This window comes from Myzus persicae, unplaced genomic scaffold, assembly GCF_001856785.1.
Source record: "Myzus persicae strain clone G006 unplaced genomic scaffold, MPER_G0061.0, whole genome shotgun sequence".
NCBI classification, from domain to species: domain Eukaryota; kingdom Metazoa; phylum Arthropoda; class Insecta; order Hemiptera; family Aphididae; genus Myzus; species Myzus persicae.
In genome coordinates this window covers 328,759-355,061 of record NW_019101319.1, presented here as the reverse complement: position 1 = coordinate 355,061, position 26,303 = coordinate 328,759, and the positions used below count along the sequence as shown (strand labels likewise).

Sequence of the window (26,303 nt, the reverse complement as noted above, 5' to 3'; positions counted from 1 at the left end):
ATAGTTTATAATGATATAATTATTATTTTGTTATTTTCCTGTTATAAGATCGGTCGCCGTCGTTAAATATTCGATGGGCTGGCTCCACTAACCCGACCGAACCCCGTTGTAGTGGGTGGTGTGGGAGGGGGGGGGGGGTGATTGGGGGTTGGAAATGGGTCAGGTGGGTGGAGCGGGTGACGACGGCGATCGCGGAAAACAAAAATCACCGTTTGATATCGTAACGATAAGGGTAATAAAAAAGAAACTGTTTTGGATGTTTTGTGTCCCCATATAGATCCGGACATATGGTTCCAGACGTCGGCGACGGACGTGACCGAACAATGCTGCTACGAACACTGTGCGGACGGCCTGTGCGTGCGAAACGCATCGCTGTGCAACGGTGACAGTGGCGACGCCGTTGTGCCTCAGAGACCGGTGTGCGTGGAAAACGTTCCGCTGGCGATCGAGGAGTCTCTGTGCACCGATTACAGTCTGACCGACACGTCGTCGGGCCACCGTCGGACGGACCTTCCACTTCAGCTGCTGTTGTGGGCGGCATCGGCGCTGGCGCTGGCAGCGGCGGCGGCCGTCACGTAGTTGTAGCTGACGAGGCGACGACTTCGACGACGATGACGACGACGATGACGAAGACGAAGAAGGCCGACGGCGGGGAAACGGAGATACGAAAACGAAAAAACCGCGATATCCGAAAAATTATAAATCTATTATTATTATTATTATTATTATTATTATTATAAATTATTGTTGTTATTATTGTTATGTCACTTATTGTGAACGGACGAGGTTTTCATCTCAAAAAAAAAAAAAACGAAACCGAAAAATAATAATAATAATATTATTATAGTATATATAAAAAAAAATAATAACGAAAATAACGACGGACCGCCCGTCCGATGAACGCGGACGCAACGGGCACGAGCAGTACCTATAAAGGCTCGTCATCGTTGCTTGTGGGCGGCCGGTGAACCGGAGGGAGCTTGACACCTCTCTGACAGGGTCCTCGTTCCTGATAAGACTATTATTAAAATACATATACAATACATTATATTGTTATAAAAATGCACACACACACTCACACACACACACACACACACACACACACACACACGAGGGGCGTAACTAGGAGACGTTGCACGGGAGTGGATTTTTCACCTATTCAACAAAATGTGATTCAAAGCTCAGCCCCCATCGAAATCATTGAAAAATATTACACAGGAATATACGATATCGAAAATTTTTAAAATATATTACGATAGCTTCATTTAACCCCATCTTTGCGAGGACGGTTGTTTAGTTACGGCAGTGTCATACACTCACACACGCACACACATCAGCGAGGCCCACTAGGCGGGTTGAGTGGTAGGTACGTATTTCAATATTTGTCACCCCCTCAAAAAAAATTCAAACCTCAGCATGCATTAAAATATTAACGGAAAAAATAATTATGAAGACTATCGAAAGTAGTAAAATATAATATTTTATGTACCTACGCTTTGGCCTAGTTTGATCGTCTGGTTACGCCCATTTCTACACACACACACACACACACACACACACACACCCCACGATCGTTGGCGCCGCAGGTTTTTTCAGACCGGGACCAATATAATATTATTATAATAAATAAACGAACGACGAACGCGCGCAATGATTATTAATTAACTGACGTTTATATTATTATAATAATTTTTAAAACACCGCCTATGGCGTAACGTATTAGTATATTGTTATTATAACACTTTCGACGCGGACATTATTTAACTAAATATTCTTTTGTTGTTGTAGTGCTAAGAACACTACAGTTACCGCTATTATTACTATATTAGATCGTAGTGAGTTATGTGACTCAATGTCCGAAGGTTGTATAGAGTGAGAAACGGATTCAAGCATTTGTTTTTCTTTTATTCGTTCTGTTTTCCTCGTTTTAGTTGGTTTTTCGTTTTTAAAAATTTAATTTCACTATCTTGTACGGAAACATAAAAATAGTGGATAAGGAAATAAATCTGAAACGTCACGTGCACGACGATCGATTATCTACAATAATTATTGTAATTATTGAGTTGATTCACTTATATCGCCGGAACCACGGATCGTTTTCATGTCCTTATGAAAGGTTTACCATTACCGACGTGGTTTTCATCTTTTCATTTTTAGTGCACGCCACCTGTCAAATGTGCTGTTTTAAGGCAATCGCACGACACGATTAATTGCGCTTGAATTACTCAAACGATTTCACACGACGATCTAATTATACTATACCAGAAATAATTAATGATTATTTGGGGGTTTTTTTTTGTACCCACCATATTAAACTTTAAAAATCTTACAAAATAAACTTAATTATTTATATTAAGTAACATTTTTCTTGTGTTCAATTCCAAAATTTTGCAAAGACGTATGTATTCATCTTCTACAAGTTATAAAAACGAATTAAATCTCCTCAGAGCGATAGACGCCTGTCACAAAGTTTTTTTAAATTATGTTAGTAAGCGATGTAGGTTGTATTGTTTACTTTTTAAATTACATAATAATTGAACGTATGTATAAAAGTAAATGTCATTTAATAGTATGTGTGTCCCGTGCCATATAGATTCGTACGGGTGATCTTTAGCATATTGTGATTATTAGCTTTTATCGTTTTAAGTTTTTTGTTGATTTAATATTTTCAATAAATTTGTTTTATTAATGTTTTAGAATTGCTGGAGATGAATTTAGTTAAATTTTGTTTAAGACAATAATATTACTATTGTTGTTTCTGTTTATGCGTAGAAAAAAAATTACGAATAGGACCTTTCAAAAAAAAAAGAATGTTCTTGGGCCTGCAAATTGGAAAGTGTTAAAAATATATTGTTCCTGTTAGAATTTAAATTTATAAAATATGCTAAATTTGTTGTGGAATTTACCATGTTCGAATATAATTATAAAATACAAATATTGTAATAATTTAAAATAAATATAGGGTTAATTTTTATAATTTGACTGGTTTAGGTAAACATGGTTGCAAAAATATATTATCTATAGATAATAAATGTATATATATATTTATTATTTATATAAATATATCTATATATTATTTATTTAAATAAATATATATATATATATATATATATATAATACGAGTTAGCTTTATTTGTAGGTAGTTCCGTCCAACAATATTATATTGTAGTTTATAAACAATATCTCGTACTTACGGCCTACAGAACGTTAAATTTAATTGAGCAATTTATTTTCAAATCTTATTTCATGCCCTTCAATTGTAATTTTTTGTTTTTGTTTTTTTTTGTGCCAATTTTAATCTTACTTAAGTCAATATTATTAGAAAAGTGCTCAATATATATTGTAAAAATTTATAGACTTAGAAATGAAAAGAAATGTCAAATCTTATTAAGTATATTATTGTAGGTTTAATATTTTTAAATAAATTATTTAAGATTATTTTTTAACTATATAATAAATTACGGATTTCTCAAAGAAATTATAAATTATGGTATAAATCTATCAGCCGGCTTGTCGGAAAGAACCCATCATTTTTTTAATTTCAATATCAGTTTTATTGTGTTTGCTTGATGAAAGAAAATTATTTGTCTTACAGTTATGTGATATTTTTCGAAAATACTTTTTGAAACTGTTAGTATAATAATGAAACAAAAAATACAGATCAATTCGGGTACAATATGTGTTACTCGCTTTTGTTAATAAAAATATTTAACTTCTTTCCGATACTCGGTAATAATACATTAAGAAGTGTTCGTGTGTGGTGTGAAATTATAATGTAAGAGTGAATTGTTGGTACATACTAACATTTTTTTATGTATAAAGAAAATATCGAAAATACTTTAAGCGAATCTACAATACTGATTAAAAAAATGATGTGGGGAAAATATGTGGCTTAAATATTATACTAATTTTTAATATACATCAAACTCACTAAAGTGGTACAAAATTTTTCATTTTGAGAAGACCGTCCTTATTACTTACAATTATGTACATAGCCATAAAACTAAATATAATATTAATTAATTTTCTACTCTATAAACTATTTCTGTTCATATAATGAAAAAAAAATTCAAAATTATTTTATAGCTTTGTTAGGTACGTATAATAATAATAATTACTAATGAGTTTATATACAATTAACTGAGTGCTCTGTAGATGAAAGTTTTAAGGTATTTTTACACCACTTGAGTAGAGACCAAGGGGCAAGGGCTAACCACTCCATAGCGGTCGTTTGATTAATATAATAATAATGAAAAACATAGATAACGATAATAATATTATATGATTGATTAGACTATTACAAAATTAAGGTTATATTTACCTCTATTAATAATGTCATTATACTGAATATATTATAATTATAAATATAAACAAACATGTAGTCAATTGTAAAAATAATTATATATGATTATATTAAGTATTATAAATAATAAAATATAAAAACTGTTGGTTAATTATTAGTTTTGTAAAACATTTGTTACGTTCAGACGTATATTATAAGAATTTTAAAATAATAATATTAATGCAAAATAATATTACGAGAACAGAAAAAAACATTATGTTATGGAATAAAACGTTTGTTTTATAGGAAATATATATAATTTAAAATACATGATATTGTATATTTGTTTGTGTTTTGTCATATATGTAATGTGTATGTACCTATACGAGACAAATTGTATTGTATTTTGTCATCGTCAAGTAATATTATATGTAATATATTATTATGATAATATTGACAGCAACGCAATTCGACGGTAATAACGATTTCACATTCAAAATGTAGAGGCGCATAATACAACAGTGACTTTTACAATATTCTATACAAAAATAATATTTTACGACATTATAGAATATTAATAAAAATATATAAAGTTTATGATGTTTGTATACTTGAATTAGTGGGGTGGTGGACACCATCCTACCACCTAATTTAGTAATAATTTTCCATCACCTACCTACATGTTTCGTTTTAAATTATCTATTCTATCCCTTAGATTTAGAAAAATGAATTGGTTTCACGATGTGTAGTTATTATATTACAAACAACGTTGACCAAGTTCACCTATAACAATATATCGAAAATCAAAAATCAAATACCTATAAACATATATTTTGTTATTTTAAAATTTAAACATTTACACTGATATCCAGTAGATGAAAGAAGAAAAATTAGTCGCAAAATATTCAATCAAATGATAATAAAGGTTTCAAACCCAAAATGTAAATGGATCTAATTGTGATGTTTAGTAATAGTATTTTATCTCTTAGTATAACCCGTACATAGTATAATTAATATTTTATGACATTAAAGTTAATGTTGATAAAAATATATCAAGATTCTAATGTTTGTATACTACAATTAGTGGGGTGGCGGATCCCATCTAACCAAACACAATTTACTATTTAGTACCTAATCATTTTTCATCTCCTACCCATTTTGATTAAAATTATCCATCACTTAGATTTGGAAAAAAACAATTGCCTCCATGATGTGCAGTCCTTAGCTCTTATATATAAACGATGTTTGCCAACTTATCTCATAAAAATTTACAACAAATCGAGTATCAAACATAATAATTTACTAAAAATATTTTGTTATTGCCAATGGATCAAATTACTTAGTCAGTAAAGAGATATAATTTAACAATACCTACCAATATAATGTGGTCACTAATAACTGATGTGTCTCATGTCCGGTGGATAACAATATAAATAGTACTGATTAATGCTTTTTTCAGAGTTTATGAAAACGCAAAATGAAAGAGTTGATTAAGCCCCGCTTACTCGTAGGTTGATCCACTTGATACTTGAACCACTGATTATACTAGCGATGCTTCAAGAAAGACATATCGTATGTTATGTACAAATCCATGTTTGCTAAACCTTTTCTACCAGGTGATCCATTTAAGTGAAGTGTACACTCACTAATTCAAAAATTGATTAACTTCTTTGAAAATATTCTTTTTACATAATATAGGTAATCTGGTGTGATTATATAACAACATTTATGATGAAACATTTTTTTATCTTCATAATTGTTTACATGACAATGTATATTTTATTTCATGTTCCGAAGTTGACAATTCAGCTCTTCTAAGCTTAAACACTTATGGCTAATGAACTACTTGTTCGAAAATTGATATTTATATATTGAGATACTCCAAATAATATTTCGCATCGGAATATGGAATTTAAAAAGTGAGATGTCGTTAAAAAAGTAAAAAAAAATATTTTTGCCATAAGTATATGTTGTTTTGAAATTACATCAAATGATATGAAAAAATGTGAAAAATATTGTAACTTCGAAATAATAAGTGTAGATACTAGATCACTTTGTATAACAATTACACACAAAAATATTGATTTCTTGTATTTTAATATATTTTGATTTAAGCTGTAAGGTTCGATTTCAAAATATTCATCAAGAAAAGAAAAGAATCGAAATATAATTATTTAGATATACTGAATTTAATCTTTTTCATTCAATCTTTCTAATTTTCAAAACGTGGTAAACTTTGTATGGTACAATTTTGTTATTTATAAATTACACAATAATTGTCGTGGTAAACAGGAACTTATATTTCAGCATCAAGAATAAAACAATAAATACACACAATAAACATAAAATATTTAAATGAACAATTGCAATTCAATTATTATTTAACAGTCTGAATTATTTATACATCGATTAATGATTGGATGATATCGTTATAGAAATTTACAGCCATAATGAAACTGATGTATTCGGATCCAAGACCATATAGTTCAGATCTAATAACATTTTGAAAGTAAATACGAAAATACTATTTTATACAAGATCCCACATCTGGGGTATTTGGTTGAATTGGGAACAGACTAGAGAAGTTTTATAAAATATTGTGGTATTTCAGAAAACGATCTTCAAGATGAGCAATAAAGAATGTAAGGTATGTGTATGGTACGTAAATATTTATTATATAATTACATTCTACAGTGTTTGTTACAATGTTTGAACCGGACTTAGGTCAGCAAGGGTAGAGCGATGGAGTGAATAATCTTCTGCTTTTTTGGTGAACAAAGTTTAACAATTTAATCGATCAAGAAAATACCTGAAACACAACAAGGGCATAGGTGTCATAATATAAACAGTAAACATATCTCGTTTTAACAAAACGTTGTTAAATTAAAAAAAATCTTGACTTGAAATAATGAAAGTTCACCAATCATTTTTCAAATTTGAGGCGTCCCTGAGTGATATACTAAAATCTTTGTTTTTTCCTACATATCACTTAAAATAAATAACCAATAATTCAATTACTAATTTATTGAGATTGTAATAAATTAACTCGCCGTAGCATAAAAAAAACGATGATAATAATTGAATCTATGTAGTTATGTGTGGACACAGTCACAGACGTGATTGAAATTTGGTTTGCCATTATCAGGTTTGACATATTAATTATAATTCTTAGATATTTACAGCACGAATTCAAACATCAGCGTACATTGTTAAGTTTATCAAACATGACAGTATTATTCATTTATTTAATTAATCTGTAGTTGCAGATCGTTGTATAGATATTAATTGTTTTAAATACTTAATTCCACTGATGTATAAATTCAGTGTACCTATTATTAGATCAGGTGGAGATCTATCCATATACGTACAGTAATGTTCTCATTAATTCGGTTGAAAGACCGATTTTAAAATATGTATTCACATAAAAAAATATGCAAAACAATTATTGAAAAAAATAGCACTCAAAATATATCGATTAATTGAAATGCATTTTATATGGCTGTATAAAGCAAAAAAAAAAAATGATTTATTTTATTTTAGGCAAGTAATGATTGACGCTACCGAATTATTATACTTTGAAATTCAAACACAATAATCATTGTACATAAGACGTAAAGTTTTGAGTACGTAAAATATTATACCAGGATTTTTAACCGCTGCTATACTTATGTATAAGGTTCTACTATACCTTCGAGTCGTAAATTTATGTGATCAGTTTTTTGAAAACATTTCAGTGGAATAAACTCTTTTTATACTTAATTTACTCCCTAATAATTTATTCTGACTTTGAATTTAACATACTTTGTACTCGAAATGAAGTGATAATTTTTTTTTCTTAAAACAAATATTATGTTCTACCTACATACATAACTTATTTAAAATATTAAAATGTTAGGTTCCAATATTGAATTGAATAAATAAGTAACATTTGAACCTACGTACGATCCAATGAATCCAACCTTTTCATGGTTTTACAAGTAACAATATTTGTATAACGAATAATAATCGTGACGGTGGACGAAAATAAGTTTCATAAAATTATTGCAAACACAACACTTTTTCGCGTATTTATTGGCACTATATTGACGTAATAACGTCCGATGTGTTCGATTAGACGGCCACGGTGGCATATTATTATGAATAAAATAAATTACGGCCGTGTTCAATATTTCTGTATGACACAAAAGCTGTCCGGAAATACAAATGCGTGACTTATAGTTTTCCTCGTAATGGGTTTTTAGCGACTTGTTCCGAGCACGTCGACGTTACCGTGGTCGGAAAAATACCGTAAACGTTTCGACCATAAATCGCGAGCTCCTAAACACAATATGTCGACTGTGGTGGTGTACCGGAGCAGCCTCTCGATTGCGCACGTACACCTCGTTGGCCGTTTATGGTTTTTAGTCATCTGTCATATTGTGTATAATTCATTGTTTGGGATTTATATTATTATTTCATTTCGAGTTTTATACACGAAATCAATGTTCAACGGCACACAATCATTGCAATCGTACCTATATATCGTGTATATTTAATATGCATACATATGTGAGTTCGTATTTTACGGTGGTCAAATATTGTACTGCACGAGGTTTAAGAGTTCTATCCTGTGTTATTATACGCATGGTATAAAATAATTGCATGCAGACTGTACAAGTAAAAATACTAAAAATATTAGTTGGTTTTGTTGACAAATTAATTTAATATTTAAGAATATAATTTGCTATGAATTCTAACTAAACTATTTTAAATGAAAATTATTTCTTGTCACTATAGGTACTTCAGGAGGATTGCTATCATGACTATAAATATTAATTTACTCTAAAATTGTATCATTCTGGTGTTGAGAATGTTTTTTTAAAATTATTAAGCCATTTTAACATTGGTCATGAAATACAATAGTTTTGTAACATGTGTTCAATTTCCGATAATTTAAGGCACTGCAAGGTTTTTTACGGTTTAATACTGGTATAATACTGATATAATATTGGTGGTAAAATACTGGTATAATACGATATTATCACAGATAATATAAATTATAATCATAAATATTATGCACGGATATTATAGAAAACAAAATACCATATTTTAACATCAGTTTCCGTATGTATTTATAATATTATAAACAAACATGTTCAAGCACACATATCATATTAACACCTGCCGACTGTAAAGTTGTTGTTCGTCTTGAGGTAGATGAAATTAAAAAAAATGAACACAGTTTTCCTGGAAAAAATAACGAATATTGTAAACTAATAATATAAAGTATATATAATATGATGATTGGTTATACAATTATTTATTCCTTTTATTTTGTTTTAAATTTTGTATTGTACTCGGTTTAATCAAAAATATAACCCACCAGATTTTATGTAATGCAATATACGGAATATACAATAATACGGTTTATATATTTTCCATTATTTTACTTTTGGTTTCGCTATTGACTATAGCTTTTTGATATTAAAAAACTCACAAAATTATAATTTTTATACTCACATTTATTTGCCATAAATTAATTATTATGCTTCATTGGTTTTAATTTTTAATTAATAGTACCTATGTAGCCATTGAACTGATGATAATTTAAATAAAACATTTTTAAATTAAAAATTATCTTTATGGTTTCGCATTTTCATTTAAAAATAATCTTCATCAATGTTTACTAACTTATAACAAAAAAAAAATTATTTTGTTGAACTTTGCTTAAAGTGTGAACACAGTGTTAAGACAAAATCATTCAGAAATGTATGCCTTTTTACTGCCCCATTTAGTGCATTTAGTGTACTTTATCCGATTTAAGAACTAAGTATATTGGATTTATACGGTATAATTAATTTAGGTAATTGGGTAGTTATTGATTATACGACACATATAAATAATTTTGTTTTCAGTGTATGATTAATGTACATTACATTTAAATTTCACATTATATACTGTTTACGTTTGTTTTTATAACTTAATTACTACTCAACTACGTCGTATATTTCCCACTGACATAATAATATGTAACCGTATATTAATTAGTGTAACGCATTATGTATATCTGTACAGATGATCAGCATTAATAATTATCAACGTTTTATAGTTAAGAGAATCTTACCGATGTATTTGTTGTCTTCGTCTTACGCACGTACAACATACCAAATTTTCGTTAACTAGTTTCACTAGTGTGCAGCTATTAGTTTTGATGTCAGGGTGAATTAAACTTTTAGGTAAGAATATTATATTTTATGCATATAGTCGTCGGATTTTATTCGATATTTTAATTTTCAAGCGAGATATGAGCATTTTTAATTTGTGATATTTCGTATAATATCCATTTCTCGCTTGAAAATTAAAATTTGAAAATATCACAGCCTCTTAAGCACAGATAATGTTCTTACCTAAAAGTTTGATCATAGATCGTTTCGCTCTAAATATATATCAAAACTAATGGCACACCATTAAAACAAGTGAATGAACATATTTTGCTGTGGCGTACCTTTGTAAGATGGAGACAACAAATGCATAGGTAGCGCATCCTAATGAAAAAATTGTAATTAATCAACTCATTTGTTTATTTATTTGATTTGTTCTTGTTTTGACGTATAATATTCATGCGATAGGTATACGGTTTTATACGAACTAACAATACAATTAATTATTTAAGTAAAACCAGTAGCGTGTATAATTATTATTGTTAGATAATATTTTGAATCTTCCCAAAAATTTAATACCTAGTGATATCTATTAATTTTTATTTAAAAGAAAATTTGGTTGTCAGACAGTTGTACTTATTACACTATTTTGACTTTCCGATTTCGAATGTTGCCATTATTTTAATTATAATATGATGCACGGAAAAAAAAATCAAGAGAAAATGCAGAAACTAATATTATTATTATTATTATTATCACATAATTTGGTACTTAAATAAAATTTGAGTTCAATGATGAATAAAGCGCCATCGTTAAGTGGACACTGTACAGTGTTTGGCTTGGAAATGTGTAAAATAATAATATAATGAATTCTTTCAAACTTATTTGACTCAACACAAACCATCTGAATATAGCACGTGTTGGAGTATCTACAAAGCTAAAACAAATATCATCTATTTTTAGTATTTATATAATTTTAACTCAATGAATGGGGTCGTCAATGGTAGTGTTTTCATTGCCAAATAATAAAAGACTATAATATAAATGATGACGTCTAAAATTACGTTTGATCCCTCCTCCCTATTTGTTGGTTTTATGTTTGTTTTAAGAATACAATCTTGGTCATAAATAGACCTACTCTACATCTTGTTTCGTGATCTTGATAGTGGCTTAAAAATTTAATTCAATTACACCTAACATTAAATATTCATAAAACTAAGTCGAGAAATGGCTGGTAATTAGATAATATTATTTTATAATGTACTAGATGATAACATAATATTTAGTTTCTTACTTTACATTAAATGTACAAACAATTTACAACTCAAAAGTGTACGAGTTCAATATTGTATTGACTCGAATTAAAATTTGAAACATAGGTAGGAAATTACATTTAAAAGAAGTTGTTTTAATCACAATTATTGTTGTTAAGCTCTACAGATAGTAAATTATTTTATCGTTATGTCATTATAAAATACTTTTACGAAACACTGGAAATAAAAGTTAATGATATATAAGGATTTCTACTCTTAATTTTAAAATGTTTTTTTTTGCTGATACTAACTGCAGTTACAAACAAGAATAAATTCTTTCATAAAAACTTAATCTTTTATAGGTATTATTATTTAATCCAATATTTTTTGTAATTAATTATTTTTTAAATACAACTTAAGTTTTCCTAATTATTACTCATCTAAACCCACTACTCAGTGATAAAATATAAGTCATTCATATTTTATAAATTGTATTATCATTAGACATAGATATAGCCATTCGTATAATCGTAATAATTTTATAAAAACAGTTACAATTATATCTGATAAGGATATTGATTATCATTGGTGTCTTTTTTTTCTTTCTTATTGACGTACATTATAATGAATGATTAATAAAATATATGATTTTATTTTAAATATACTTAATGGATGGCGTCCAGGTTTGAGGTAGGCAAAAGGTAGGTTTGTTGTTTAGATACTAAAAGTTTTATTTGGTCAAAGAAGTTTATTGGTATATTACATAATATACTATGGTTTGATCGGAGGCAGTTTGAATTTGGTCTGAAGTGCTTCGTTCAATACAAATACAGTTGCATTTGAAATTTTTCTTAATGTTTTTGATTGGAACACGTTTTGAATTGTATTTATATTATGTCGTTTGGCACAATAATTGACCCCAAACGGCCACGAATGTATAAATACGAGTAGCATTGGATGAACAATTTGTATCTATAAAAGTAGAAAGCACTTTTAGCTTAGCTCCGATAAATGTGAGACTTTGTTTTTATTATTTTCAGGTGATTAGTGGGCAAATATGTCGATATTTTTTGTCCAAGAAATGTTAGATTGTTAGATATGTTTGGAGATTCTTTATTTGTGTTCATAATTTACGCATAAGATACGAGACGGCAATATCCGTAGAACGCAGACGTGCAGACGACCGGCTACGATAAACGACAAGAGTAGACTGATGATTGTCATTTGTCACTAATACTAGAACGCATATTTTCATCAATCGTTTATTTAACTATATAACAAAACCTGTTAAAATTATTGAAGTTTTACTAACAAATCAGTAATTGGCACATTTTAAAAATATAATAATATAGAAAAAATGGTTTTAAATAAATCATTGTGAATATATTTTGTGTGTAACTTACGGTTGAAATACTAAACTCAATGGTAAATTAAATTATCAGGTCTCTAACATGGGACCCGCAGAAACATAAGCTAGTGTGGGCTGGGAGAGTAAAAAATCTCTGATAACACACAGACATACTATTTTTTTTTTACAAGTGATAAAACACCCCTGTGTTCGCACATAGCCTCTAAAACCTACAGTACATTATTATCACTATTAACAGAATAATCCAGTTTAAATAAATTAAAAGTATAAATTATCACAATGTACCTATATTATTAAAATTTTCTTTTGATATTTTACTATGACAATTTCACGAATTTATCGTTTCAACCGAGAAATTAAAAATATGTAGCTATGTTAGTAGTTAGACCTCTACATCTGAAAATAATTTTTTCATTAAGAAGACGCTACACTCACTTGTATCTTTCTTGCAACATGGCAAATATAGAAGTAAGAATATTTTCTAGTGAACATTATAGGTTTTTTTTTTCTATTCATAACTCGCTTCACAGGTCTTTCCAGTCATGCACAGGCATAACCTGCGAAATTTGATCTTAATTTAGAAACTTAATTTAAAATATTTAAATTCGGGGGTCATATCCCAATACCCTAACAGAATTTTTTATTGACGAGTGGGGGGGGGGGGGTTGTAGTTTTCTCCTTCACTGGAAATGCCACTGTTGTGCTTGAACTACGAATGAGGTCTGGACACCCCTATGACTTGCTTTAAATCTTAAAAAAACCTTTGAGTTGACGTTCACTATATACTCTTACTTCTGAATTAGATAATAGGTAAATTCGCTCTTATATTAAACATACCTGAGTTAAATAGATTATTCAGAATGTACAATTTGTTATGTGATACGTTTATAAGACAGAGACAAAGCGTGTGGGTGTAACGTTCTATAAACAAAAAAATAATTTAAAAATAAAGTGGTGTTAGCGGAATTAGAAATAAAGGAGAGAGACTTGTGAACCTATCGTAAAGAAGCGCAGTATTCCAGTTATTAATATAAAATATATATTACACAAAAAGATCAGAATAATTTCCTGATAAAATTGAAGATACGGAAGATTTCATGAGAACTGTATGATATAACCACAATTTCTGTAGTTATGAATTCTGACTACTTTTGGTTTATTTTGTATTTAAAAGATAAATGTATCTGTATAATAGTAATTTATCTATACTGGTGAATGGTGATAGTTGAAATGTGTAGTGGAGAACTTTATAATTTTTCACTGTTTATTTTGTATCCCTTTATTATTACATCACATATACATCCACTATTATGACTGACTGCAATACAACTTAATTCATATTATTATTTGAACTATTGAATTAATCATAATAATCGCAGGCAAATATATAATTTCAAGTATTTTTTTCAATAATTTAATTTTATGGATATATTATTTTTAAGTATTGCGTGTTTTTCAATAACTAGGATACAGGTAATTGACAAAAAAAAAAAAAACAAAAACACATTTTGAACAGCTACGAGAGACTAATAAACACTTTAGTTTTAATAAAAACGATGTTCAGAGATATTGTACTCGTATTATTACTATACCAAAAGTGATCCATTAAAATAAAAATGTCTATTTTCTATATCGTCTTATTGATTTGTAAAATTGGTTAACTTCTTCACCTTAGTTTACATTCATAATCTACTCTAGCAAGCTGATAGTAAAATAATTGCTTTTAAATTTCTAACAACTGGTATTAATATTTTTTTGATTTCATTAAAAACTAAGTCAATAAATGAACAGTAATATTATTTTTAACATGGAATACAAAAAAAACAAATAATAATAATGAATAATACCGATTTAGTTCAATTTTAGTTATTATTTAATTAAATGAGTAAAATACAACACATTATTTACCTATTTAAACTTGACGAACTCTTTAACAAAGTGTATAGTTATTTCATTAGTAGGAAATAAATATATTTAAAGAGAAATATCAATTATAATAATAATACAAATTATGAAAAAAATAAAAATTATATTAAGTACTATTTTAAACAATTATTATTTTTTTTTCTTTTATTAGGAGGAGCTTGCGGAAACATAGGCTATTCGGTGTGGGGTGGTACAATTGGGGGTTCTCTTGCATATTTTTAGTTGGTTAGTATGTTGGTAGGGTTGAAACACGTGTTTGTGTATGTGAGGCAAGGATATGTTGCTAAGAATCCTGGTGGTCTCCCATCCAGGATCTACTAACGCCTGCCAGTATGTACACTCAGAGCGTTTTCTCCGACTGAGTGTACGACCCCGCCTCACAGTTATTACTAAAACACCCAAACAGAAACCCTTTTGAATAATTATAAACGATTTTGATATTTGTATAAAAGTCACATATTTTTACATGATATTATTTTATGACAAATATGATTTATTTATAATTTATATATTTACACAAAGGTTTTACATTTTATTTATTTATATAATTAGAAAAAACTCCATTTTCAAAAACATAAGTAAAAATATAACAGTTCAAGGTATAAAGTGAATTACAGATATGTGCGTACACTGTATAGTGGGAGAATGATTTTATATAGAATACAAAAAAATAAAATGAATAATAATAATAAGGTATATCTATACTTACACTGAATACACATAGTAAGATTTATAATTTTCTAAAATAAAAAGTATTGCAAATGTAATCATAGTTATATCAAGCTAGGAAATCGTAGTAAATTGAAGTATTATTATTACCTCTCTAAAATCAAGACACCTTTAGTAATAACTCTGTTTATCAAAACAATGAACTCAAATTATAATTACTTAAAAAATATATACTCATATGTTTAAGTGCAAGACAACCATATAAACAAATTATTTGATTCAAGCTTTGATACACAGGTAAAAAATATATGATTCTCTAAATTTAGTTACCTAATTATAGCTTGTTAAAGCTTAAGCGAAAGTGGAGTGATACGCGGTTACCCCTCGAAATGTTGGCCACTCGTCTAAACTTTAAATACTTATAACTTATAAACTACTTATCCTAAATTCGATGCTTGAGTATCGAAATACTCAGAAAAATATTCTGCTTTCAAAGATGAAATGAAAACTGTACGTTGTAATTCAAAAAAGTAAAAAAAAACTTAAAAAATCATAAGAAAAAACATTTAAAAATACAATTTTTTAATAAACTGGGGTTTTGTAACTACTTCAAACCATGTAAAAAAACACCAAAGTAATAATTAGCAACAGACGCTTACATATTTTAAATAGAAAAAAGACGTAGGAATATGATATTATTATTCAATCCCTTATCGCCTTATTATGTGCGATTTAACAAGAATATGGCTTTTATTTTTAAACAAAATTCCATCGACATATTTAATTTTATTAATATTCAATATAATACGCCTCATATTTGGCTTACTAACTAATAATTAATAATTTAACTATTGATTTTGGCATCATAAATGTATATTATATTATTAAATCAAACTTATTGGCAACTAGTGCTATCGGTTAGATTTTTTTCTTATCGTCACATTGTCTATACTTCTGTATTGTATGTACCATGTACGCATACGTATGTGAAATCAATATTTTGATCAATGTTCCAATACAAAATTTTTGATTGAGACACTTCTTTAACAACAGTACACAGACTCTACAATTTTAGATAAACTTAATTATCATAATATCATAATATTATGATAAAATTAGCTAAGATCACTTAACGGTAAAATGTGCTTTATTTAAAAGTAAATTAATGTTTTCATTAAAAGTGTTATTCAATATTTTTTCAGTCTTAATATAGCATTAATAGCATAAATAGCATTAGTACCATTATTAGTACCATCTCCACCTATTACTATCATCACTATTATCACCTATTATTATAATTATATTACATTTTATATGTTTTCAAATTTCTAGAAATATTGCATTTAATAATTCATAAGACCCGTGATTAGAAATGCGAAAATAAAATTTAATACAATATAATAATAATATGAGAGTGCATATTATAGTAAAGTCAATTTAATCCGAGGCTCTTATTAAACACCTCTTACTTACCGTCACTCACAAACCTCGTTGATTAATTATTTTAAGGAACCTAAGTAATTTTTAATACCGAAATAAAGTTTCGAGAACAAAATTAAAAAAAATAGATTCCACTATTGAGAATCTGAATAAGACAGCTATTACGGTGACACGAGCACACGACTAGAATAAATATTATTTATTTCATTGCTTTAAAGAAATAGAATTCATAAAAACATTTTCGGAATTTATTTATGAATTCTTGAAAGTTATAAATTGTGTCAGATAGTGGTGATATGTGGTACTTGTGTGATTTAACAGCTGTATAAAAATGTGATAAGTGTTATCAACATTAAATAATTTATGTATCCGTCCCCTACCACAAGTACCTATCCAGGCTGCAACATGATTTATATACTATTTGGACATTTTGGGTTACATTATTTTTTACACTGATAAACACATACATTATTATGAATGTTATTTTTATTTTTAAAGTTTATTTTGTTGTTGTATAATGTTTTATGTTATGTCAAATAATATGTATAACTTATATGCGCACATCTAAGTTACATTATCTTCATGTAATTGTATTATGTTAATAGCTTTAAAGCTTATTTATACAAGCAGGGCAATTTTATTCTATTCCTTGATAAATTATTTTTACTGTATATCTTGGGTAACACACAGCATCTTGTTTATTTTATCCAGTTAACCTTAACAGTCTATAATTATTTCACAATTTTTCTTTTATATCATAGATCATTTTTTCTTATATTATATCTTTGAGTATACAATTTAATATACCATAATAATATAAAATAAAACATGTTTAAGTTTTCATTTTATCTTCTAGAAATTTATGATCGCTCAATACATTTTTGATATTAGTTGATTTAAAAACAATGCAACATTACTTACAAAATAACTAAAAAAAAAAATATGATTATTATATATTTATTGATTGTTGATTTCTTATAAATATTTTTTTAGAAATAGACAATATATTTTTAATATTGTGTATGATTAAAGGTATTTAAAATAATTAATCAATCGTTCATTTAAGATCATTGATTTTCATCATTGTGAATGTCTGTATAATTCAGTATTGATAAAATAGTTATTTATTTATTTATTGAAATAATAGTTCCTACATTTCAGTGGCCTGAAGATTTACCATACTCCATATAAATCTGGAAACTTTTTTTGCAAATCCCCGAAGACGGACACATTTGAAGGGAATATTGAAATATATGAAGAGTATACCGGAGTAAATATATAGTGGCTACTTTATATGAGTTAACATAATATATTTATTCAAAAATTGATTTAGATCCCATTCAAAAACGAGGAAATATTGGTGTTTTACTATGAAGTATTTCTCCGGAAAATACTTTTTAGGTAGTAAAAGTGCTTCATAAAATTCATGTTGTACATAAAATGGTAAGAAATTGATGGTAAACTGAACTGTAGTTTATGACATTGCCATATTGCTTTTACTCTTAGGAAAAGTCAAGAAACTCATCTTTAAATATTTTTTTTTTACATTACATACACCGTTTATTTATTTATTCTTAATAACTATTTCAATGATCCATGTCATAATTATATGGATGTATAGATCATGTATTTGATTATCGTGATATAATAAACTACCGATATGATATTTATTTCTAAAAATAAAAAAATCCCAAATATGCTAAAAATATGACACTGTGATGATAGTTTGTAGTGGAATTATATTGTTCATCGAGTTTTTAATATATTAATTAGTGTGTTCTAGCACCTATACTTATACCTGCTGCTGGTCGAAGTATACCCATCCCTATTCGTTGTTTCGTTATTACCAGTAAAGTCTGATAATCAGATATATAGTGCGTTGGCGAAAATAAGGGATTCGATATTGTACTTAGAAAGACTTGTTCTAGAACCCCGATGATACATTGTGATACGGACGTTATCATAGATTTTGTGATATAAAAGATGAATCCTTGAAACGAAATCGGAAAAAAACACCGTAAAATACGGAACAAACGAATCGCGGCCCCCGAGTACATATAAATTACATCCTCAAGTGCTCGTCTTATTATACACCGAATACCGCAAGTGATGATACCAGTTACCCGGTGTGCGTGTGACGACAATACAAACAATAATCATAAAAATAATAATTTATACGGTTCGCGCGACGAGGAGACGTCGTCGTTTACGGCGGCGGGGGGGGGGGGGTCATCTCTCGTCGTCAAACCCCCGACGAGACGTTCTTTTTTTCTGTTCCAAAGTGTCAACTCCGCGAAGAGGACGACGGAAACGAGACGTTAGGCTTGTATGACGGTGGTAGACGCTTTGTGCGGCGGCGGCGATGACTACTGCATATATATATAATGTGTGTGTGCATGGACGGCGCGAGGGGGGGAGGTGCGGGGGCGGCCGCCGGCGTCGTCGACAGTAAGCCAAGCAACGCGCCCCGCGACGCACGTACTTGGTGTCACGGCCCTTATTATTTTCTCCGCGCACACGATACGAGTTTCTTTCGTCCCGACTGATAATATTATTGTTGTCGTTGTCATTCGTTCGGGTCGGCAATAGTCAAATTATTTTTTTCGCTGCACGGCACTGCAGCTGCTCCGCCGGGATTTCATTGAGATAATATTATAGTGACCGACGGAAAATCGAATTAAATTAAATCGCGATTGTGTTTGTATATGTTGTATGTGTGTGCGTGTGTGTATGGCTAGGTGTTCGACCGTGTGTTCTCCTCTTGGTTATTCTTCTCCTTCTTCTTCTTCTTCTTCTTCTTCCGTTTGAAATTAAGTCGAATCTGTCTCGTAGATTTCAGCTGAATTTCGCAAACGTAAGTTGTCCACGATATTATTATTATTATTTTGTTTATGTATATAGTAATTTGTGGCTCCACCGTACGTTATACATGAATCATGAATATATTTTTAATTTTATAGATTATATGTCGAATACTCATTTAATGCATTATCTCTTTCTGAACAGATTATTATGATATAATACTAATTATGTTACTTAAAACGATTTTTGTTTTTACAAAGTAACTAAAATAAAGTGTTATTCTTCTAGTACAAAGTTGTATTTGTATGGTAATTCCCTTTATTAGACATACTTACATTCAGGAAATAATATATAATTGAAAAAATTTAATTTCAAACCACGTATAAGAAATTTGATATTTGTCAATTTAGAATTTTTTTGGCTTACATTACAACGTGATAAACTATTTTTAGTTTCAATAAAAATATTATAATCATAGTGCTTCAGCCCTTTATTTTTGATTATTTAACTATTATAGTTTTATGATACATTTAATATTTTATGATATAACTAAAAATGTGTAAAATGTGTTTGTTTTTTTTTGGTTAAGCGATTTACGTATGAAAATAAACAAAATTTGTTAAAAAAAACTTCTGTTCTAGAGACATAACAAATAATACGGTTAACTTTCTTATACAATTATAATATGTATGACAGTATGAGAAACATTTCAAAATATCTTAAGGGAGTTTTTACGTATACCGCTGGGAACAATAACATTGTTTACTGTGGTATTATATAAGTACTATTTTTACATAAACGTCAATTTTGACTAGATTTCTGTCTAGGGAGTGTAAAAACATTTTTGAATTACTATAATTTTAATTGTGGTGGATTGTAAAGAGAACGTTTTACAAACAGCACACACCATAGATAAAAATAGTATGTATACATTTGTTATGAAAAATAGTTTTTAGATACATTTTGACCAATAGAAATGTACAATGTGAAATTGTTAGGTACTGTTGTTTGATAGAATATATTCAGTTTTCAAGTTAGATAATGGAAAATGAGATCGAGTTAATTCAAAAAATCCATATTGCATATAATATTTATTGTTAGCCATGTATTATAACATACATAAAAGCAAAAAGTTCATATTCTTTTTAATGTAATTTGATAAGTTTAGTTTTTAAATAGTTAAATGACGCATATCATTATATTACAATTATTTTAAAATTAAATAAAATTATTCTGAAAATTAATTTTAACTTTGATATTATTTATATATTTATTCAAAATTTGATTTTTATAGAGTATAAATAAATTGCAAATAAACAGATATTTGGTTCAGTAATTCTACGCAATAAAAATTAATTTTTCAAATTCAAATTTCCTGTATCATTTGCTTATAGTAGGTTAGGCTACTTTTACTGCTAAGTAAGGGGGCACACTAAATTAATACAGTTTCTGTAATCAAGCGAAAATCATATTATCAAATTCAAATTCAAAACATACAAGTTTGCAGTAACGATAACGGCAAGCTAATATAAAAAAACATATTATGATACATATATATTATCAATCCCTATCACTGCGAACTACCCGTATGGTATAAGTCGTCAAAGTTATAAATTATAGAAGCTAGAATTAATTTAATAACGGTAAAAACGAATTAAATTTTTTGGAGACTAATTATTGTCTACTGGGATGTAGGTATACGTGTGACCCAAAGTCCAATCTAATAAAAATGTGTTCAAAATCAACAATGGTATTTGGTTACTATGGAAACAAATGCCTCGACGGTAATAATGAATAGACACATCTCGGGAATTTATACGTATAGGTGATATTATAATGTATTCTATATTTATATACATATATATATGTATTAGGTATACACATAGCTGTATAGAAATGGAGAACTCAAATTATATATTTATATGTGCTATTATTATAAAAATTCGTTATTTACAATATCATGCAAAATGTTATTAAACACAGCATAATCGTACATAATATATAGGTAGCTACTACATGAATGGATGATACGTAAATGTAACACTTTCCTTTAATTGTATAATATTTTGTCTAGTAAGCAATTTTAAATTGTTATACACATTTAATTAGTTGCAATTATAAGTATTAGGTTTAAATAAAACAGTACGTTCATAGTAATATTAAACTTTTCCCAAAAAACCATGGAACTTTTGATTTTAAATTTTAAACCCTTATATAAAATTGTTTTTTTTTAAATGATCGATGCATTCCATATGGAATGATTGGAATGATTGCTCACTTAACAAATTATAGTTCATTAGTCATACAGTTATTGCGCGTACATTGCTAAGATCTAAGAGTAATGTTTAGAAAGCAAACTGTTGAAAGACAAAATATATTATTTTCCTTCTCAACTCTTTAAAGTTTCAAATGCGATTTAAGTGGAAACAATATATTTGATTGAAAAAAGGTTATACATAATATAATATTTTCTTACAGATATGAGTACGTATATAAATTTATATCCGTAGGTGCAATTTGATGCATTTACGAGTAATGAATATGTTTTATAAATATTTATTTATTTCAACAAAAATATAGACCGAAATTCCTTTATTGGGCACTCACAATGCTTCGCATCCCACTGTAAAATGTATGTAGATATGTAGATGTGAATTATTATTTTCAGTTTTAAAACATAAGTAACAGTATATATTGTTTAAAGAAGAGTATAATTTTTTTTTTAAGTCGTTAAGTGGTTTCATAAATTGATTTAATATATTCATGTAAATATGGTATTTTGAGTACCTAAAACTCCAATAAAATATTGTGAACAGACAATTTTAGTTTTTACTATAATAATTTTATATAAATCATAACACTTTTTTTATTATACATTTTAGTGTGCTGTGTGTAATAAATATTTTTTTTAGACAAATGGATAAGGAACTAAATATAATGCGATACGTCACACTTATGTTTTAGTGTTTGCGAAAAAATATTATAATTTAGTACAACCCATAACAAAGAATAAAGACTAAGTGACATTTCAAAAGTACTGTGAATTTCACAGTTTTTCGATTTTTTCAAAACGACTTATGTTTCAAGCGATAAAGGAAATTATAGGTGTATAAAAAAAACCATTAAGTTTATTTATTTCCAGCTAGTTAGAAAAATATAAATGTGTCTAGTTTATTTGACAAATACATCACAGATTCATAGCTGAATCCAAAATTACAATTTGTTGGCTTATACAATTTAAAGTCATAGAAGTGAGAGTGAATTTAATACATATCTTACCATGCACGACTCACGTGTAATGCTATGAATGTGAACCAATTGGTTGTCATTTTTATTTACAGCTAATTTAAAGGGAATACGGTTTTCGTCTAAACATCTCATCTAATCAACAAATATAGGTTGGCACATTTAGTTTGACAATCTCAAAACGAGTTCATCAGAACAGCATACATTATTATGTGTAAATACTGAATATAGGTATGTGATGTAAAGTCGGATTTTATCTTTTCGACAAACTTGCATTCACTGTGACCCAATGTCGATGCGTATATTGATAATGTCGTTCGAGAGAAGATAGATGTTTTTCCTCTTTTTATCCTCTCCTCTTTACCTTAATACATGTAAGTATGTAGAGCTCCGGTTTTAGGACTCTCGTGTCAATAGTGAATGAATAATGTATGGCGGCTGCTGTCCCGGGTATCCAGAGCTAAAATTATGTACGAAGTAAAATAACGTGCTTTAATGGAGATAACACGAAGGGGGTGAGGTGAGATGAGGTGTAGAGTAGACACTGACAAAAAACGCAGAGCCGTGTTACCTAAACCGGAAAACTTTATTAGATGGAAAAATATACCCGTCAGAAAAGGCCGTGTAGTTAGTTAAAATGGTTGGAATGACATTTTCGTGGTTATTTATGCAATTGAAAGTGTAAAATATAAATTATTTAAATAATTGGGTTTCGAACGTAATATGTTTACAAAACGTTATTATTCAAATCGATGTACGTACCCATAATGTTAGTCTTGTCTACATTTATGAATGTATTGTACTATATCAGCGTATTATAGTGTATCACAATAATTTAATGAATTAAGGTAATTATTTTCTAGAAAAGTAGATCCATAGGTAAGTGTAAAATTCATGTTTTATAATTTTCGAGTAGAATATTATTGAATCCTATTCATAATAATTAAACTTGAATTCCTTAATCATTTACCTGACTTTTAAAGGCTAAAACGTGGATGATCAGAACATTTTGTGTTGAGTGATGTATGTTTAAGTAGGTACATTTGTTAAATTTGTTTCTCTCCCATTTTTATGTGTAACAAAATGTAATCACACAACTAGCTTGTAATATGACAAGCATGAGACAAGACACGTCGTTAAAATGATTATATTCGATATTACGAGTGTCTATGACATGATGGAAATTTTTCATTATAATATGCAAAACATATTATTTTAATTTTTGTGTGTATTCTAACTTGTATTGTTATCAATTCAAAACTTTTAAAGTTAAATTTGTTTAAGAAATGTAATTAAGTAGGTAACAACAAGCCAGTAATATAATGTAGTTGATGATGAAAACCATCATAAAAGATCATCGATAGCCAAAATGGTCAAAATTGTCCTTTCTTATAGTACCGGATGAAAAGAAACCTTAAAATACTATAATCACCAAACAATACAATCTGTAACCATTGTGATCAAATTAATTATAAAATGAGCACAATTATTAAAATTATATTTTTCTTATATCTTATAAATCAGGTAGATAAATATTATTCGTGAGTTCAACATGTACCTATTGTTTTTTGAAAAAAAAAAAAGTAAAACATATGTTATATCCAAGATTTAATGTATCAAGATACAACTTCTGATTATTGAAATAATTGTTACGCATACTTAAAAATACCATATTTCCAAATATTTAAATAATTATCTTGCCATTTAAGAATGAAATTGTCATATTCCCATGGTATAGGTACAAACTTATTATTTTCAAACGAGAAAAATTTTTTTTTTGTGAATAATAATAATTGCTTACACAATTTAAGAAGTATCCCGAGATAATACATTTTTCAAATAGGAATCACTTTATGCAATGTAAATTAACGAATAGATTGTTATTTAGAACAGTTTGATGCACACTTATCTATTTTCTAACTATATAAATGTGAAATGAATTTTTTTTTTTTTTAATTGATCCTGAGCCCGGCAACTGTGGCCATTAGCTATTAGTAGGTACTGTAGGTTTTTGTATTGATGGTTTGTAGGTTTTTGGAACGGTAGGGGGAACACGTGTGTGTTTGTTTTGGCAGAATTTCGAATGGGGCACTCGTAGGTTTCTGCCATGCCCCGGGGGTGGGGGATGGCAGCACTTGCTCTCCGGTCACCGCGACTTGTCCGGAGAAAAATGCCGCCCGGTGGCCGAGGATCGAACCGCGACCGGCTGCGTCGCAGCTGAAGAGTCAGACCACTCGGTCACCTCTTCCCCCGAAATGAAAATTGTTGTACAGGGTAAGGTCTGAAACTACTTATCAGATCTTATTAATATTTTTTTTTAAAAGAAAGAGTATATCACGGAGAAGGTTTCTATCTCAATAGCATTTGTCTAAGTTAATAAATAATTGAGTTATATATTAATTAAAATATACGTGTAAATCGTATGCCTATACTTTTTTTTTATTAAAAAATATTCACTGGCTGAAAATAAATAACAATCAAACTATAAAACAACAGCTACTTCCAGATAGGTCGGTATCAACGTCGAATAATAAACAAATTATTATAACAATTTAGTTTCTCCAAAAAAAAAAACAATTTTATCTGAATATCTAAGCGAATGTGTTACATTAGTTATTGGTAAAAACTATTTTTCTTTTTTTAACTTCGAGTCGCTACCTAATATTATAAGTACCCTCCAAAATTGTCTACAAGCGACAGCTATCATACGATGGAGATGATGACCAAACAGAAAACTGTCAAATATAAATTATGCCATAGGTAAGTATACTTACACACATAATCACAACGTAATTTTTCGGTAAAACACGATTGAGTACAGTACCTACCTAAATATTTTGGTTGAAATTAGCAAAAAAAAATGTCTAATTGTAAATCTATAAGCATATTATGTTGTGTGTTTATATAATAGATTAGGTTTAAGCATTCTTCAGATCGAATTTTCGCTTATTACCTACTAAGATGGCTGAGTTTCACTAATATCCGCTCATCAGCGTATCCACAGAAAAAATAAAAGATTTAATTTAATTTAATTAAAAAAAACTTATATAGAGTATGCAGCACCTAGCGCGGGAGCCTATAATAATAATATAATATAATATCTTACCTGCTAATATACTGATCGCATTATAAAAAGTGAGTTTTATATAGATTTGGCATTTTTAACGGGCAACGGA

The 26,303-nt window shown here is 28.7% G+C and overlaps 2 protein-coding genes across 2 annotated transcripts in view; both read left to right on the top strand.

Annotated features, from left to right (window-relative positions):
* The window catches only part of LOC111028627, a 42,527-nt gene extending 39,963 nt beyond the window's left edge, over window positions 1–2,564 (top strand). The window contains exon 4 of the mRNA XM_022307353.1: window positions 278–2,564. Coding sequence (XP_022163045.1) covers window positions 278–579 — 302 coding nt within the window. The 3' untranslated portion in view covers window positions 580–2,564. The remainder of the gene's footprint in view (window positions 1–277) is intronic.
* A 16,967-nt stretch (window positions 2,565–19,531) lies between these two features.
* Window positions 19,532–26,303, top strand: part of LOC111028629 (lipoma HMGIC fusion partner-like 1 protein) — a 247,762-nt gene continuing 240,990 nt past the window's right edge. The window contains exon 1 of the mRNA XM_022307358.1: window positions 19,532–19,933. The gene's annotated coding sequence lies outside the window, so the exon portion shown is untranslated. The remainder of the gene's footprint in view (window positions 19,934–26,303) is intronic.